General features: G+C 49.1%; 2 protein-coding genes across 10 annotated transcripts in view; one reads left to right on the forward strand and one right to left on the reverse strand.

The window, feature by feature from the left end:
• The window catches only part of MYO7A (myosin VIIA), an 86,213-nt gene extending 71,807 nt beyond the window's left edge, over positions 1 to 14,406 (forward strand). Inside the window, 8 exon segments of the mRNA XM_032489482.1 lie at positions 932 to 1,045; positions 2,109 to 2,196; positions 2,354 to 2,460; positions 4,514 to 4,699; positions 5,167 to 5,283; positions 6,393 to 6,476; positions 7,379 to 7,498; positions 8,078 to 14,406. Coding sequence (XP_032345373.1) covers positions 932 to 1,045; positions 2,109 to 2,196; positions 2,354 to 2,460; positions 4,514 to 4,699; positions 5,167 to 5,283; positions 6,393 to 6,476; positions 7,379 to 7,498; positions 8,078 to 8,167 — 906 coding nt within the window. The 3' untranslated portion in view covers positions 8,168 to 14,406.
• The window catches only part of LOC102505856 (glycerophosphodiester phosphodiesterase domain-containing protein 4), a 104,378-nt gene continuing 99,100 nt past the window's right edge, over positions 9,751 to 15,028 (reverse strand). For 8 of the 9 annotated variants that reach the window (XM_032489490.1, XM_032489491.1, XM_032489486.1 and 5 more), the window contains one exon: positions 9,751 to 10,463. In XM_032489490.1, coding sequence (XP_032345381.1) covers positions 10,300 to 10,463 — 164 coding nt within the window. In that variant the 3' untranslated portion in view covers positions 9,751 to 10,299. The remainder of the gene's footprint in view (positions 10,464 to 15,028) is intronic. The other variant, XM_032489492.1, reaches the window with a different exon arrangement.

Consider the following 15,028-nt stretch of genomic DNA (forward strand, 5'->3'; position numbering starts at 1 on the left):
GACTCCTTCCTCCCCCTTCACCTGGCCTGATTGTGGGTCCCCTCCATCCTGGCCCCCTGGGAGAAGATCCTATTTGTCTTCATGTCACACTCATTTGGTCAGGTTGACTCCTGATCACCCTCTTCCACATCCTAGCACAGCACCTCATGCAGATAAACAAGACAAACCTCGGAACTTCTAGTTTGAAAAGCACTTTTAAAACTTGTCTAGAGACTAAAGACTCAAATGCCATAGTAGGCTTCCAGTCACAAGGACAGAAAAACATCATAAACTTTCCTGTCCCTTGTGGAAGGTCACATGGAGCACCCCCACCCCCAAATCCCACTCCCTCCTCATCTGCACTTCCCCAGACTCCCCATCCCTCTCAACCCCAGACTGGGTTGCTTCCCCTCTCTTGACTCCCTACCCTTTCTGGAATTTGCTTTCTCCTTCCTCCAGCCTCTCTCCATCCAATTACCCGTCCCTTCTGTGCTCCCCTGGCCGCTGCCATCACTCATGCTTGGACAGCCAGGCCAAGGGCAGTCCCACTTGGAGGGCTGGGCAGGGCACCACCTGGGAAGACCCAGATGGGAGTTGCTTTTTCCTTTTAATTTTTCAGTTGAGGTATAGTTGATGTACAATATAGTATGTAAGTTTCAGGTGTACAACATAGTGATTCACAATTTTTAAAGGTTATATTCCATTTATAGTTATTATAAAATATCGGCCATATTCCCTGAGTTGTACAGTATATCCTGGTAGCATATTTTATACACAGCAGTCTGTACACTTCCTTATCTTCAAAGCTGTGCCCAGCTCTGGGGAAGCCCTCAGAGGGAAAGTGTCCTGCACAGGAGGGGCTCCTTCTAGTTGGAGGCACAGACATGGGACACGAGAGACCCTGGGAGAGGTCCTGCCAGAGCCAAGCAGGTGCCACCCCCGCCTCCCCCAGGCCTTCGAGGTGGAGTCCAGCACTAAGGCCAAGGACTTCTGCCAGAACATCGCCGCCCGGCTGCTCCTCAAGTCCTCGGAGGGATTCAGCCTCTTTGTCAAAATTGCAGACAAGGTGGGTGGTGGGTCATTGGTTGCTTATCTGCCTGCTGTTGGTCGGTCTGTTGGGAAATTTGCTGGAGCCCTAGGAACTCGAGGAGCTGTGGGGCGGGGACAGACACAGAAGGAGGGAGGGGGAGAGAGGAAGAAAGAGGTGCTCTTCTCTCCTATGAGGCATCCGGCTGCCCATATCCTTCCTACATCCCTGCAATGGCCCCTTATGTGGAGCAGCTGTCCCTACATCTTTCCCCTCTGAGGCATTGCACAGCCAGGCGTCATGCCTCTTGGGAGCCAACGTGGCATTCTGTGTTCTGGACACACCAGGCTCCTCACTCTGCCCCAGCACACATATACATTCCAGATTTGATCGACTAATCTGTCAGTTGCCAGGCTGAGGCCAATTCACCTCTGAAAAAACCCTTAAAGGGAGGTTGACATCTCCACCAAAGAGGTCACAAAACCTGGGCTCAGAAAGGTCACATAACTTATCCCAGGTCACACAGCAGGGACTCAGATCCGGGTTGCTCTGGCCCCACAGCGCAGGCCCCTGCCTCCAGCCACATTGCCCTCCCCCATGTCTGTGTCCATGGGAGTCAAAGGCCCAGCTCTGAAGCTGCTTCCCTGACCCTCGCAGGCAGTCGGGTGCTCCCTTCTGTGCTTCACCCACAGTTCCCTGTGCGTCTATGCCCATCTCCTCACTTCATGTCTGTCCCTGTGTCAGATACGGTGACCCAGAAGTGATCTCGGTGAGGTCCTGGGCTCCAGGAGAGCTTACAACCTGCAGGAGAGCAGGACATGGATGCCAGAGCATGCCCAAGGCAGGGACGGGGCCTCCTTCTCGGACTTCTCCCAGGGACCTAGGGCAGCATTCAGTGGCTCTTTGCTGAATGACTGGATGGGGTAACAGACACTCAGCAGGCACAGTTGGGCAGGGCGTGGCCGATGCACGGACACCTGCTCTGTCCGCGAGCAGAAGTCTTTCTGGAAAAGGGGCCGTCGTGGAGGCCTTGGGTGGGAAAGCAAGAAAATTCAGTATTGCTCAAATTAAGATGAGTGGACAAGAATGGCCATGTCCCTAGGTCATCAGCGTCCCTGAGAACGACTTCTTCTTTGACTTTGTTCGACACCTGACGGACTGGATAAAGAAAGCACGGCCCGTAAAGGATGGTAACGTGAGGCTGGGTCTTGGGATCATCTGATGTCTGGAGTAGGGATCGTGCTGGCTCAGGGCTGAGTGTGAGGCCCCCGTGGGTGCGGGGGCCGAGCTAGGGCCTCCCCGGGGGCTGGATGCTCCTCTGGGTGACTGACCACCTCTCTGCCACAGGAATTGTGCCCTCGCTCACCTACCAAGTGTTCTTCATGAAGAAGCTGTGGACCACCACGGTGCCAGGGAAGGACCCCATGGCTGATTCCATCTTCCACTATTACCAGGTGAGCGGCCCAGCACCTCTCTGCTGTGGTTGCCTCCATGTGCTGCCGCCTTGCCGGGCTCCATGAAAGCAGAGACCTGCTGTCCTTGCCAGGGGATGGGCCCGTACAGCCTGGCCTGGACGAGACCCCAGAGGTGGGTCCAACCTCAGATTCTTCTTCCCAACCCTCCAGCCCTCAGGCTGAGCATGCGGTCCCCACCTGGGTGAGGGACTGTCTTCTGAATTCCAGATTCTGCTGCTACATTGGGCTTTGTAAATGTTTTCCAGGTCTTTACGACTGTAGGCTCAGTGATCTCTTCTGATCCAGCCCATTTACCATTCTGTGGGAGAGACAAGCCAGGATGCTGGGAAGGGCATGGGAGGCGGGGAAGGCGGCACACTGGTAGAGAGAACCCTAGCATGGTAGCCAGAAGGGCTGCCCTCCTTCAAACCTGCGATCTGCCTCTCCCTGCACCCTGCACCATCCTCACGCCTTGTGGCCTGTTTAGTGAGTGGCACCGTCAACTACCCACTCCCCAAGGCAGAAATCCAAGTCAGTGTGGACCTCTCCCTCCCTGTCCCCCTCATCTCCCATGTCTCAAATCACTCACCTGACTTTATCTCCTGAATCCATCCCTGTCTCTCCATCACCACCCCTCCCAACCCGGGTCAGTCCACCATCTTCTGTCATCTGAATGAAGCCTGTAAGCTTCTCCCTGATCTTCCCCATCTGTCTTTGACCCCTTCAATGCATTCTCCACTAGGTGGTCACCATGCTTTCCCGATGATCCTCTCAGTGGCTTCCCGTTGCTCTCAGGGCAGAACTCCAAATCCAGGCTGCGGCCCCACCTGCGGGGGGCACTACCTACTTGTGCTGCCCTGTCTTGTACCAGCACTCCTTTGCTCAGCTCGCACCAGCTCCATTTTCTCGCGTCTCGCCTCTGGAAAGTTCTTCCCTTGGGTCTTCCCTTCAGCTACTGAGCTTAAGATGTCAACTCCATCATCTTATCTTAAGTCTTTCTCATTCCCCCAGACAAGGTTGGGTCACTTACATGCTCTCAAGCACTGAGAACAATTCCTTTAAAGACTGTGCTATATACCTCCGTTTGGTGTGATGACTGTCTGTTCTTGCCTTGACTACTGGTTCCACAAGAGCAGGGAGGGTGTATGTTGTTGCTTCAAGGGCTTGATAGCAGATGCTTAATGCATATTTGTTGCCTTGATGGATGGGTGAATAGGTAAACTTGTGACTCAGTGAATGTTTGGGTGGAAGGATAACGGTGGATATTTGCAGGCAGATGGAAGGACATGTGGAGAAATGAATGGGAACTGGACGTCGGTAGGCAGACCCACATGGGTGGGTAGGTGGGGGGTGGGTGGGGAGATAATATAGGTGGGCGAGTAGGTGGAGGGGTAGATAGATGGGTGAGTAGATGAAAAGTTGGGTAGACAGGAACTGACTCAGGTTTCTGATGTGCAGTGTGTCCTCGGGCCACCTGCGGTTTCCCCGCCCCTCAGCTAGTGGGTAAAGAGAGCTGTTCGGCCCCAGGAGCCTATGGGCGCCACTGGCCCTTTAGAAGCTTCATCTCGCTTTAGGTCAATTCCTCATCATCAGCTACTCTGGTTCTGGGTCTGGAAATTCAAGGTGGGAAAGGGGCGGGATCTGCTGATGAAACCAGCTGGTCTCAGGGGCACACAATGGGAGGAGGCCAGCCTGAGAGGCTCTTCCCAAGGAAGGCCAGGCCCGGGGGTTAGGGTTATGGAACAGTGCCAGGTTCACGAACTGGTTGCTCTGAGTTTCTTCATCTTTTGAAATGGGGCAGCTCACCTCACTAGACTATTACGGGGGGGGGGGGGGGTGAGATAGCACTGACACACGCTCTGCCTAAAACTGTGAAGCGCTGAATCCTGCAGCCTCATGCTGTTCCCCTGTACTGCGCCTTCCCTCCTGGGGGAGCAGGTGAGCCCAAGTTTGCGGTAAAGCATTAGCCCGGCCTCGTGGCCGGGGGTGGTTAAAGGAAGGAGCCCGCTTCCTCCAGGCCCCTCACCCCTCTGACGTGCTCTGTCTCTGGCAGGAGTTGCCCAAGTATCTCCGCGGCTACCACAAGTGCACGCGCGAGGAGGTGCTGCAGCTGGGGGCGCTGATCTACAGGGTCAAGTTTGAGGAGGACAAGTCCTACTTCCCCAGTATCCCCAAGCTGCTGCGGGAGCTGGTGCCCCAGGACCTCATCCGGCAGATCTCACCTGATGACTGGAAGCGGGTGAGCACGGAGGAGACAGTGGGGACAGGGGCCCCTGAATGGGTCTCTGGGCACCACAGGGTCAAGGGGGCCGGTTCTGGCCAGTAGCCCAGGGAAGTTATCTCCTGTGGCCCCTGTACATCATAAGGTTACCCCCTTAGACACGTGCCCACTTTTCTCCCCTCCGCCTGCTTTAGTTTCAATCCTCCAGGTAAGTCTTCCAGGCAAAGAATTCAGCTGATCACTTGGCAGTAATGTGCCCTGTCCTGGTTTCCATGGTGACCAGATTTTACTTGATACTCTTTGGGCTGCTTGCTTTGGGGAGGGTGGGGTTGCCAGGAGTCCATGAACTGGGGTAAGTGGGGAGCCCTCACGGCCTCCAGGACCCCCATCCTACACCTGGCCCTCCAGGGCCCATAAGGGTACTGACTGTGCAGATGGGGCAGGCGTGGGAGGAGAGAGGACTCTGACCTGCCCTCCCCCTGCAGTCCATCGTCGCCTATTTCAACAAGCACGCAGGGAAGTCCAAAGAGGAGGCTAAGCTGGCCTTCCTGAAGCTCATCTTCAAGTGGCCCACCTTTGGCTCAGCCTTCTTCGAGGTGAAGGTATGCTGTGGGTGGGTGGCTTCTCAGAAGGAAAGGGGGCAAGAAGGGGGGACCAGAAGACACAGGGGCTCCTCCCCACAGCTTTGGGAAACAGTGATGGTCTCTGCCCCCCGCCTGGCAGGGAAAGGAGGGCATCACCCTCCCCGGTAGGAGCCTCAGCTAAGTGCTGAGCCCTGAGCTCAGTCCTAGGACGCAGAGGGACCAGCACCTCAGCCTGGCGGGGGGGGGGGGGCAAATGGGTAAAAAGACCAGAGCAATGGAGAATGACTTACCCTGTGACAGTGGGGAGCACTCATTGAGGTGGCAGAGTCTGGGAGGCCCAGCCAGACTGAAGGCTGAGGAGGCTTCCTGGAGGAGGCAGTACCTGAGCTTTCCAGGAAGACCCTGCAGGGAGTGTTCCTGGCAGACAGCCTAGCATGAGCAAAGACCCAGAGGTGTGAGAGCTCAGGCCTGGGCAGGAAGCACAGTGGGTGAATGTGGACAGGCACAGGGGGAGGAGAGCAGACTGTGGTGAGAGGCAGGTTGGTGAGCAGACAAGGGGTGGGTTTCCTCCTGCAGGTGGTGTGGCCACCCTTGGAAGGTTCTGAACAGGGATGATGGGGCCAGAAACCCACTCTGACTGCAGGGTTGGGGTGGATCTGAGGGGCACCAACAGAGGCAGGTAAACAGTGAAGAGGCTGATGTGAGAGGATGAAGGGATGGGTCAGGATGCAGAGGAGGGGGTGGCCTCGTTACACACCCAGGATGGAGGCCCTCTGAGAAGCCTGGCTGTGCAAGGGAGAAGTAGACAGATATACCTGAAGGCAGGTATAGGGTTCAAGGCTTTTTTTTAAAGATGAGAGATGGGCTCAGAGAGAACGATAGCAGAGGCAGGGCAGAAGGGATGAAACTGCTGCTGGGGTTGTTTGGGGACCCATGAAGGATTTGGGGTAGCAGTGAGGGCCCAGGAGAGGTGGAAACCATGAGGCACCCCTGCACCCCTGGTACCGAGTAGGCAGCAGGAGAGGTTGACTTAATACCAGCTCAGGGTGGCCTCAGTTCTGCCCCAAGTGTACATAACTCTTTCTGCTCTGGGTCCCCCATCTGACGGTTCTAGCTTCCTTTACTAGCAAACTACGGAGCCCAACTTCCCTGAGATCCTCTTAATTGCCATCAACAAGTATGGGGTCAGCCTCATCGATCCCAGAACCAAGGTGAGCAGTGACGGAGAAGAGCAGGCAGGGTGGGTTTCCCTGTCTGCGCATCTAACAAAAGCCCCAGACCCAACCCCAAAGGCCTCACCTGCCCCCACCATCTTCGCTTCATCCGCCCTCCGACCACATGTCTTGAGAGGCTGTCCCTGTTTGCTGTGTCTACTTTCTCCCCTCATCTGCTCCATCAAAACTGCTCTCAGAGTTACTAACACGGCCCTAGCCACTAAATCCAATGAACTCTTCAGTGCTTGGCCTGGCAGCATTACTGGACGTTACCAACCGCTCCCTCCTTCCAGAGCTCTCTCCCCATACTGGCAGGCTCTGCTAGGTACGGTGACTGCTGCACAGATCCTACCAGAGTAGTTCCTACCAAGCGGGCCAAGAGGCAGAGAACTACCACTGACACAGGAGGTACAACTAGAATTGTAAGCGAAAGGGTCAGTGACCCCCATCTCCCCCTCGGCTCCATGTGCCCACTTTTCTGGTTTTCCTCATCTCCCCCCTGGTCTCCCTGAGGCACTTCCATGGGCTGCTTCTCTACCCAGCCCACACATGCTGTGTTCTCCAAGGCTCTCTCCTGTCGTTGTCTTGTCTCCCTCCTCCAACTCCACTGGACCACCTCATCCAGGATCACAGTTTCAGTTCCTTCACGCTGTCAAATTTCCAACTCTGGCCCCGACACCTGACAGCCCCTGGACTTCCTTGCTTGTCCCACCAGCTGGTCCCAACCGAGGCCTGATGGGGAGGGCATCTGCCTCCCAGAGCAGCTCCACAACACAGCTCGACTCTACCCTCCTGCTCCTTGTCTCAGGGCCCTTTGTGTGGGTGGTGTCTGGGGCAGCACTGAGGGGAGTGAGCCAGACGGTCCAGGCTGTGCAGCTTCAGATGCTCTCTCCCCCTAGGACATCCTGACCACTCACCCCTTCACCAAGATCTCCAACTGGAGCAGTGGCAACACCTACTTCCACATCACCATTGGGAACCTGGTGCGCGGAAGCAAACTTCTCTGTGAGACGTCACTGGTGAGGGCTCTTCCTTCCAGGCCTGGCAGGCTCCCCGGCCTTGCCTGCAGCTTCAGACATCCTCCCAGCCTCGGGAACACACACGAGTGTGCGGCTTGGCCTGCAGTCAGGATCAAGTGTCACGCTGAGGCTACGGTCAGGTCAGCTTAGGTCTGGGGCAGGGGCTTAATCTAGGGCTGAGGAGCAGACCACTCAGTGAACAACTGCTGTTCAGGTGTCTTCCGTATCTGGGACTGAGCCTTTGGTCCCTGAGTTCAAGAGCAGAGCTGTTAGCAATGAGGCCTCCTGGGCTGAGCTCAACTGGTAAAGCCTTTACAGCCACTCCTGGAGGTAGGCATCCAGGATTTGAGAAGCCCACAAACTAGGGCCTTAATGTGGGGTCACAACAGCTTAGAAGCCTAGACATCTGGCTGGATGAACCTAACCCTCCAACTGTGCGACAGGGGAGAGTGAGCCCAGAGCAGAGCAGGCTCTGCCTGTGTCCGGCTTCTGCCCTCTGTGGTTCCCTGGGAGCTGTGTTCTGGGGCTTAGTGGGCGGCCCTTCCCACTCTGTGCTGTTTACCTTCTTGCTGTTTCCAGGGCTACAAGATGGATGACCTCCTGACTTCCTATATTAGCCAGATGCTCACGGCCATGAGCAAACAACGGGGCTCCAGGAGTGGCAAGTGAACAGTGGGAAGGTGGCGCTGGCTCCAGGCCTGCTCTCTAGGCAGCAGCTGGCTCCCAACCATCAGCCACCTCTGCACCGGGGGAAGACCTGTGCCGTCCAGGCAGACTGACCACTGACCACACCAATGTGACCTCTGACCCTTCTTCCAGCAAGGCGGCCTTGCCGGGATGCAGAGCTCCCCTCCGTCCACCCTGGAAGCATCTGGTGGGTTCCAGTCCTGGCTTGCTGAGACCTTCCCAGTTGTAAGAGCCTGTGCTCCTTGGACGCCACTCTTATCTCAGACCAGCCCTACCATGTCATACTGGGAACAACCAAACCACCAAACCAAGAATACTCTGAAACCTGAGTCCAGAAACCTTTGTGGTAGGTGAGGGGCACAGACCAACTTTATACACTACAGTGTGGGTGCTAAGCCCCCGTTCGAGTCTCCCCTGATCACCTCAGAGCATAAGCACGTGCTTCACTTTCTGGTCCTATAGCATCTTTGCTGGGGGAAGGGGAGGGGCAGGGAGTATGTGGAAGCAGGGCAGGGGCCTGTGTGGGAGTAGCCTATATACCTGTGTGTGCAGGCTGGTCTGGGTTTGGGGGTTGAGGTGCCTGAGCCCGTGGTGTGCTAGAAAGCGGCTTCAGTAGGGACTGGCTGGGACTGGGGCAGGTCGGGGGGGAAATGCTGGACGTCAGCCTGGAAGGTGGAGACCTAAGTGTGGATGCGCTGGAGAGCTAGAGGGGGAACTGTGTGACCAGGCGGGAACAACCAAGTTTGGACATGACCTGGGCAGGTCTAGGGGTGAGGGCTTCAGACAGGGAAGGTGTGATTTGGTGGGGGGGACATCCTTCTGGGCTAAGGCTGGGATGAGTGCCTAGAGAAGTGATGGGAGAATCCCCCTGAGGTGGGCGTGTTTGTGATCTGCCCCCAAGGTTCCCTCGACCTTCAGCAGAAATAGCCACGTCCCACTTGCCCTTCCACACTGAAGTGTCTGGGGTCACCTGCATCTAGGTGACAAAGCACTCCATGGGGACTGCTATTCCTATTTTCTCCAGATGCTGTGTGGGAGGGGAGGGGCCGGTTGTCGAAATGGAAGTCTCAAACCAGACAGCTCTGCTTTCTCGGGTGACAGGTTGTCTGAGGTAGCCCTGCCCCACCAGTGTTTACATTACTCCACAGTCAGCCCAGGATAAACTGGAGCCACACATCTGCCCCCACACATCGTCATACAGATGGAGATACTGAGGCCTGGAGGAGGAGTTTGAATAGGTAAAGGTCACATAGTAGAACTCAGTTCACTGCTTCTAACATTAGACTCCCAGACAGACGTTCTAAGCTCTAGTTTCCCTTCAAGGCCAAAGGCTACTGGGTGGTCATGGGATTATGCCCATCATCCCCCCTGGGGATTCAGCCAATGACAAGCTATCAGGAAGCACTGCACACTGGAGGACAGAATGTGTGCGTTGGGTAAGATCTTTGCCCCTGACTCACTCATGCCCATGCCACCTCTCATTCTGACTCAGGATGGCATCACTTTGGCACTCATCCCCTAGTGAGTGACCACAGAGGGATCCAAAAAGTGTATCATTTACCTTCTGGGTTCCTGAGAGGTCTCCTTTATTTACATGCTGATGTTCACCACAGCCACTCCTGTAACGGGGAACATCATGAAGGGTAAGGATGAGACAAATCCCGTGACATGGAGTGTAACCAGTTCCAACTCCAAGACCACGACTATTTTTCCTTTGCTGTTCCCCTTGAGATAAAAGGCTAGACCAGAAAGGTTTTCCTGAGAGCTTCCATGGCTCTTCTGCATGCCTTTCCTGACCACTTTCTACCATCAGGTCACCCTGGGGCACAAAGAGGAAAAAGGGGAGAAATTGTCTAATTCTTCTTGGAAGACAGCCCAAAGGGGGAAAGCAACATGCTGGATGTGGTTTAAAAAAAAAATCATAAAAGAGGATTATTGGGAGAATTCAAAAGTGGAAGGCTTTGGGGATTGTTTTGGGAAGGGGACCTTCATCGAGGGATCGTTAAATCATTCGTCTCCAATGTAGGCAATGCAGTTTGGAGGGTGGCCTCTCTTCTGGCTTCTGATGTGGGTGCTTGGGTGAGTTCAAAGGCCATCTTGGTGGACACTGGTTATCAAGGCATCAGTGGTTGGGTAGTTTCCTGGACTGGCTCTGGATTGATGGACTGAGAGCCTGGGAGTTCCCCTACACTCTTGGTTAAAGTCTCAGGGCTTTCCATAACATTCAAAGCTGCTTCATTCTCTGTGTTTTCCTTTTGGAGGCTTACACTTGGAGTTTCTGTGGGATAGAAAAGACAAAAACACAGATTGCGCCAGTGTCACTTCTCCAATCTCTGTGGTCATCTGGTAAAATCTTAGTCATCTTTAAAATGTTAGCCCCTCACTTACCATCTCAGGGTCTTTCCCCCTAGTTCTCTCCCTAGCCAGGCTTTGGGCAGACTCTGCGATGGTCCTCCAATCCATCACAATGCTGGAATTTGAGTCTATTGTGTGAGGTTCTAGCTCACCATGGAAGGCAGAAACTGACATTTACTTAAAGTTCATGCATTTCACAACCATTGCTTCCAAATCAGTTTGAACAGAAAAATGACTGTATCTTCCATTAGAATGGGAGCTTTTCAAGGACAGTGACTTTGTCTTGCTTGCCTCCACATACACAGTGCTCAGGAGTGTCTTGCCAGCCAGAAATTGCTGTAAACACAGTAATTGCTCAAAAAATGTTTTTTTTAAAGATAGAAAAAAAAGATGGAGACTTTTTTCTAGTAATGGAGCTAGGAAATGGACTCTTCTCAGAGACAAACTAAAAACTGGGTAATATACAAAACCAACAAAACATCTTAAAATTATCTAAGAGTTTACAATATGGTGAGGAACTGTGAAGCTGAAATCTAGAAGAAAGTGCGAATCCAAAGAAATCCAGAATTCAATTATTTTTGCCCCGAGTGTGACTTCACTCTTGAAGAAACAGTTCCACCCATGAGGTCCATTTTTTGTCAGCTTCACAGAAAGAAGGGGATTTTTATTGCACTTGAATTTGTAGGTCAATTCCATGACAGCCAGTATCTATAATACTAGGTTTTCTAATTCATGGATGTTGCTCCATTTACCTGGGTCTTCTTTCTCTCAGTAATCTTTTGTAGTTTTTCAGTGACCAATCATCTATCTTCTTTGCAAGGGCACCGATATTTCCCTACAATTCCTGCTTAAGCTTTTATGCTGTTGTAAATGATGGTATTTCAATTTAAGTTTCCAATTACTCATTGATAACATATAGACATACAATTGATTTTTTTGTTATTGACCTTATATCCTGAGGCACTGCTGAACTCCCTTACTAGTTCTAGTAGGTTTGTTGTCTGATTCCTTAGAATTTTTTAATGTAAATAATCTTTACTCCTCTTGTAATCACTCCTGCATATCAGGAATTTTGTTTCTTCCTTTATGTCTGTTACTTACTAAACTTGCTAGGATCTCCAGTACAATGCTGAATAGAAGTGGTGAGAGCAGGTATCCTTGCATTATTTCTGATTTTAGAGGGAAAATACTGTTTCACCATTAAAAATGATATTGGCTGGAGGTTTTCTGTAAATATCTTTCATCAGATTGAGGAAATTTCCTTCTATTCCTAGCTTACCCAGAGCTTTGATCATAAATAGGTGTTGATTTGTGTCAAATATGCTTTTTCTACTTTATAACCTCCCTTATTAACAAAATACTGATTTTCAGTGATATATTCATTTTGCACTGCTGAGACAAACCTCAGTAGCTCATGATGTTTTATCTTTTATATATACTAATGGATTCAATCTGCTGATAATTTGTTCGGGATTTTTATGTCCAAGTTCACGAATGATACTGATCTGTACATTTTGTTCTTGCACTGTCTTTGTCAGATTTTTATGAGATTATTGCTGGCCTCAAAGAATCAGCTAGGAAATGTTCCTGAGTTGGTATAAAATTGGTATTTCTTAAGTATTTCATTAACCAGTGAAACTCTTTGGGCCTGGACTTTTTCTTTGTGGTGAGATTTTTGATACACAGATTTGATTTTGATATATAATGGGGTCATTACAAACTTCTATTTCTTCTCTCAGTTCTGATGTTGCATATTTCAAGGAATTTGTCTATTTCATCTAAAATGTCAAATTTAATGGCTTAAAAATGTTCATAATTTTCCTTTTTATGTCTAGGATCTGGAGTGATAGTCCCTCTTTCATTAATCATTTATCATATTGGCAATCTCTCTTGCCCTCCTTCATCTTACTAAGAGTTTATCAATTGCAGTAATCTTTTCTAAAAATTAAGTTTTCACTTTTAAAATCTTCTCTTTTGTTTGTATCTTTTCTATCTCAATGTTCTGTCTTTTTCTAGATTGTTAAGGTAGAAAGTCAATATTAAACTAACCTTCCTTCTAACGGGTAAAGTTACAAATTCCCCTCTAAGTCCTGCTTTAAGCTGTACCCCACCAATTTTGCTGTTGTATATGCATTATCCTTTAAAATATTTTCCAAATTCCCTCATAATCAATGAAATGTTTAGAACTACATTAATTTCCAGCATCTAGAGGATTATCTCAGAGTTTTATTAATGTTTGTTTCTAATTTAATGTCTTTCAGGGTCACAAAACTGATTTTGGTCCTTTGAAATTTATTTATTGATGACATCTTTTACATATTCTCACTTTAGGCATCTCTAACTATTGTAGTTATTTTTACTACTTCTATTTTTAAATTTTCAGGTGATTCATCTACTACCTTTATTATATATTTACATTTTCCAGTGAGAATTTTATGCTTGTATGTTTCTTTATTATCAATTAGTGCCATTTCCTTTCGGCTTAAAGAAGTCCCTTTAACATTTCTTGTAAAGCTTGTTTAGTAATGAACTCTTCTAGCTTTTGTTTATCCAGGAACCTCTGGATCTGTCCTTCAATACTGAATGGTAGGTAACCTTGCTGGCTAGAAAGTTCTTGGTTGGAAGTTTTTTCCTTTCAGCACCTTGAATTTATCATGCCTGTCCCTTTTGGCCTGTAAAGTTTCTGCTAAAAAATATCTTCTGATAGCCTTGTGGGGGTTTCCTTTGTATGTAACAAGCTGATTTTTGCTTGCTCCTTTTAGGATTCTCTCTTTATCCTTAACTTACTATTTTAATTGTAATGTGTCTTAGTATGTGTCCTTTAGGGTTATTTGGAACTCTCCGGGCTTCCTGGATCTGGATGTCTGTGTTTCTCCTCAAATTAGGGAAGTTTTCAGCCACTATTTCTTCAATTTATTCTTTAGCCCTTTCTCTCTCTCTCTCCTTCTGGGATCCCTATAATGCCAGTGCTATTACATTATGAGACCCTTGGAACAACATTGAGTGTATAGTCCCTTTTTAAAATTTTTTTCATTTGGCTGCTCTGAGTTCCAGTGTTTTGTCTTCCAGCTCACTGATGTATTCTTCTACCTCATCCAGTCTGCTGTTGAACCCCTCTAATATATTTTTTCAGTTCATTTATAATTTGTTTGGTACTTTCTTGTATTTTCTTTCTGTTGAAGTTCTGTGTTCATCTATTTTTCTCCTGAGTTCAGTAAGCATATTTATGACCATTACTTTTAACTCCTTATCAGGTAGATTGTGTATGTGTCACTTAGTTCTTTTTCTAAGGTTTGGTTTTGTTCTTTTGATTGGAGCATATTCCTGTCTCCTCTTTTTGCCAAATTCTCTGTGTCTACATATCAGGTAAATCAGCTATCTTGTCCAGATTTGTTTTATGGCTTGTCACGTGGTCCATTTTGGGCAAATATGCAATGTACATTTGAAAATGTTCGTATTCTGCAGTTGTTATTTTATGTCAATTAGGTCAAGTTGGCTGAAAGTGTTCAGACTTCTATATCCTGATTTCTCCCAGCTTTTGTTTAATGTGTTTTGAATCTTTATTAAGCATATAATTATAGTGCCTTCCTGATATAGTGACCGTTTCATCATTATGAAATCTGTTTCCAATAATGCTGCATGGTTTAAAGTTTATTTTTTCAGATATTTCTTATGCTTGTTTGCATGGCATTATTTTCTCCTTTCACTTTTAATTTGTGTTTCTGTATTTTAAGTATATCTTTTGTAGACAGCACATGGTTGGGTCTTGTTTCTTCCTCTCCAGTCTTGACAGTCTCAACTTTTGTTTTGAGTATATGGTCCATTTACGTTTAATTAATAAAATGGTTGAATTTATGACTACCATGTTTCCACTTGTTTTCTAGTTGTTTTTTTGTTATTTTGTTACCTTTGTGCTCTTTTTTTTTTTTCTGAATCCATCTGCTTTCAAGAGATATTTCTTCAAAGCCAGCAGGAGAATAAGATGTCACGTTGTGAGAAAGCCATAAGGATAGGATCTGAAGGCAGTCTCTAGGATCTCAGAGCAAAACTCCACCAAGAGTCAGTCGTTAAGAAAACACGGATGACTTCAGTCGTGCAATTGTATGGAACTACATTCAGCCAATAACCAGTGAGCTTGGAAAAGGACTCGAAAGTCTCAGACGAGACTGGAGCCCAGACCAGCACCTTGAGTTTAGCATGATGAGACTACGCAGAGGACCCCTGGCCCAAATTGTGAGATGATACTCTCATATTGTTTTGAGCTGCTGGGTTTATGGTAAATTTTGCACAGAAATTAAATAGGCTAAAAATAAACAGTCTTGGTAACCTATGGAATAGTATGAAACTACCTAGCATCTATATAATTTGAATTCCAGAAAGAGGGTAGCAGCAGAAAAATATCTGGAAAATACAGACTGAACATTTATACTCTGATCTAAGAAGTTCAGCAACCCTAAGCAGACACACACACTCTCCCATATAGACTAA

The sequence above is a fragment of the Camelus ferus genome, chromosome 10 (assembly GCF_009834535.1).
Source record: "Camelus ferus isolate YT-003-E chromosome 10, BCGSAC_Cfer_1.0, whole genome shotgun sequence".
Classification (NCBI taxonomy): Eukaryota; Metazoa; Chordata; class Mammalia; order Artiodactyla; family Camelidae; genus Camelus; species Camelus ferus.